Raw genomic sequence first — 2,920 nt, 5'->3', positions numbered from 1 at the left:
GACCCGTCCTTCAAATCGGGCAAAAAGAAGGACGCATTTTAAGGCCGCATAACGAGGACTCTTGGAATCCGACCAGACCTCGGAGCCGCGCTATGACGTAATCGGCCTTTGAATCCGGTCTTCTAAGGATGCGTCCTAGGTTTTCGAACAGAGCAAAAAACAGGTTTGCAAGAAATGTGAAGTGAATTGTAGGGTTGGGAGTTGTTAAGATTTTCACGATTCTGATTACCTTATCGATTCTGTGAAACGATTTGATTACTTATTGATCCCCTTATCGATTCTGTGAAACAATGAACTTGGTAAGTGTACGGTGACATTCATCTACCTTTGCCTGGGACATTCTATTTCTGCCTGCCTCTATGAAAACAGAAGGCAGTGAACTGAAGCTGCCAGCCTCTGAGCCAACCAGGCTACCCGTCTCCTCACAGTCATCTAAATCTAATGGAGAAGGGATCAGTTTAATGAAAAGGCATTACTGTACAATTTCAGGAAATAAACTAATCTCCCCCTGATTTAAATAAAAGAGCGTCACCTTTCTCTCACTCCCTGAACTGCGGAGCAACTTCGTAGCATGTTTAATAACCCCAAAGAGAGGTAGGAAACTGGTCTATTTCCAGAAATGGGATATGATTTACTAGGAACCACATTAAGAACAGCCAGTGATATGAAACTAGCTACTTGCCACCAGAGTTTCCTTCCATGCTGGTCGTAACTTTAGCTTCTGTCAGGAAGCATCAAAAACACAGCATTCGTCAAAATGTATGCCATCTTATGTGCGCAGGTGTTTCTGCATGTTGGATGTATTTCCTCCTGCGGATGTAATTGCCACTTTGCAATGATTGCAAAGCGCATTGTTGCCATCTTCTCTTCTTTAAAATGAAGCCAAACTTTCAATCGGTTTACCCGATGGGACGCCATTTTTTTTTTGCTTTTCTAGACTTATGCCTGGTCACGTCGTACTTGCTTACTGAATGCCATGTGCGTAACTTACGTAAAAAAACGTTAAGCACTAGGCTCTGCTGCTGCCTGGAACTGTTAAGAGAACCGTAAAGCGAGCTGCCAAACGGTGCCATGGAACCGGTTCTGAAAAGGAACTGGTTTTCGATTCCCATCCCTACATTATCCCTGACCTGTTTAGTACATTTTAGATCTCATTCTAAAATTCTTATTTTTATTTTAAAATCTTTGAATGACCTTCCCATTCAGTAGCTCTGTGAGCTTCTTCATTCCTACCATCCTTCTCAGCCCCTCAGGTCGGCTGAACAGCAGCTCCTGCAGGAACCGAGGTCTAAGAGGACGATCAGAGCGAAGCCTCTATGGCTGCTTCTCATTTAGGAATAAACTACTCCTGCACATTTAGAGGCTCCTTTACTGCCTACTTTTATAACTTGTATAACTTTTAAATTATTATATATATATTTTTTTTTTTACCAATAGTAACACTAACTTTGATTTTGTTTGTTTTAATGTTTTTATTCTTCTTTATAATCATTCCTAAACATTATTTACATATCTTTGTTCCTTTAAAGTTTGCAGCGATGTTCAGGACTTTGTTTCAGCTGTTGCTGTTTTATTCTGGTCTGATGTTGATTATTTGTTTAAACTTAATCTAAAATTTCATTGAAACTACAGTATTGCAGTAACATTCATTTGTTACACATAAAACATGTTTTTGAACTTAGAAGCAGATCCTGCTTTTAAAGTAAGATCTTAATATAAATGAGATGAGCAATGATTGTCATGTTTTATTAACAATTAGCTTATTTTCACCTATAGAGGACTCTTAAGGAAAATATGTTACTTTTATACTAAATATGTTAAAATCCCTATGAAAATGCACACATGGGGGAAAGATAAAAAAAAACTCACTTGACACAGTTAACCTAAGGACTCCCCACTCTGTTATTGTAAAGACATCTGTTCTTCCTCTGCATCTATATTCTCCTCTGTCAGCTGCAGTGATCCTGTATTCATTGGATGTTGGAGAGTTTCCGCTGGTTGGTCTCCATTCATACGTCCACTGAGCTCCTCCATCTCCATGGATCTCACATCTCAGAGTGACATTCTCTCCTCTGAATATCTGAGGCCAGTTGGGTTGAAGGATCACAGTGGGTGTAATAGGAACTGTTAACATAAATGAAAAACAGCAAAATATTCCATCAGACGGACATTGCTGACATAAACCTCTTTAAAAAAAGAAAACATTGTTTAAACATCTGTTTATCACATGAACTCTCACTCAGTTTCTAAACAACATTGAGACAAAACTAAAAAACAAAAACTGACCTTAAAATAGAGAACAAAATCCTCATAAAAAAACTTTATAATCAGACAAACAGCATCAAGAAAAAACTTAAAGGAATCCAAAGTAATTTAGTCAATCAGGTCAACTAAAGGTCTAAAGGTTTTTTCCAGTAATATAATAACCTCCAACCCTCCTGATTTTTTCCAGAAGATAAACAGGATCCAATGTTCTGCTTTGAAGCTTTATTCTTAGGAATATTGTTTACTGATGTTCTTCGTTGTTCATAGCAACAATTAAACACATTAAAGATTTAAACTTGTCTGGTTTTATTATTCAACAATAAAGACCTAAACTCACCAGTTTTATAAATTGTGACCTTACTGCTGTTTTCAGTGTAGAAAACTGGATCTCCTCTTCCTGCTCTGCAGCTGTATAGACCTCCCTCTGAGATGCTGATGACTCCATGTGGTTCATTGTTTCTGATTAGCTGAGCTCCAGAAGACTCTGACTTCTGTCTGAACCAGTCAAACTTCCAGCCAGTAGAGCTGGACACAGAGCAGGTCAGTGTTACACTGCCCCCTAGTGGTATTATTTCATCACCTGCTGTCAGTGAGGCTGTGGGTTTATCTGCAGGTGGAAACAAATGGAAAACAGAACGTTATTAGAAAGAGATTT

General features: G+C 38.6%; 1 protein-coding gene across 1 annotated transcript in view; it reads right to left on the bottom strand.

Moving 5' to 3' along the window:
* The window catches only part of LOC107101519 (high affinity immunoglobulin gamma Fc receptor I-like), a 20,414-nt gene that overhangs the window by 7,946 nt on the left and 9,548 nt on the right, over positions 1–2,920 (bottom strand). The window contains exons 3-4 of the mRNA XM_015400465.1: positions 2,603–2,872; positions 1,870–2,124 (exon numbers count right to left, since the gene is read on the bottom strand). Coding sequence (XP_015255951.1) covers positions 1,870–2,124; positions 2,603–2,872 — 525 coding nt within the window. The remainder of the gene's footprint in view (positions 1–1,869; positions 2,125–2,602; positions 2,873–2,920) is intronic.

Source organism: Cyprinodon variegatus, unplaced genomic scaffold (assembly GCF_000732505.1).
Source record: "Cyprinodon variegatus isolate N-32 unplaced genomic scaffold, C_variegatus-1.0 Scaffold1107, whole genome shotgun sequence".
Taxonomy (NCBI): Eukaryota; Metazoa; Chordata; class Actinopteri; order Cyprinodontiformes; family Cyprinodontidae; genus Cyprinodon; species Cyprinodon variegatus.
This window is presented reverse-complemented; position numbering and strand designations above follow the sequence as displayed.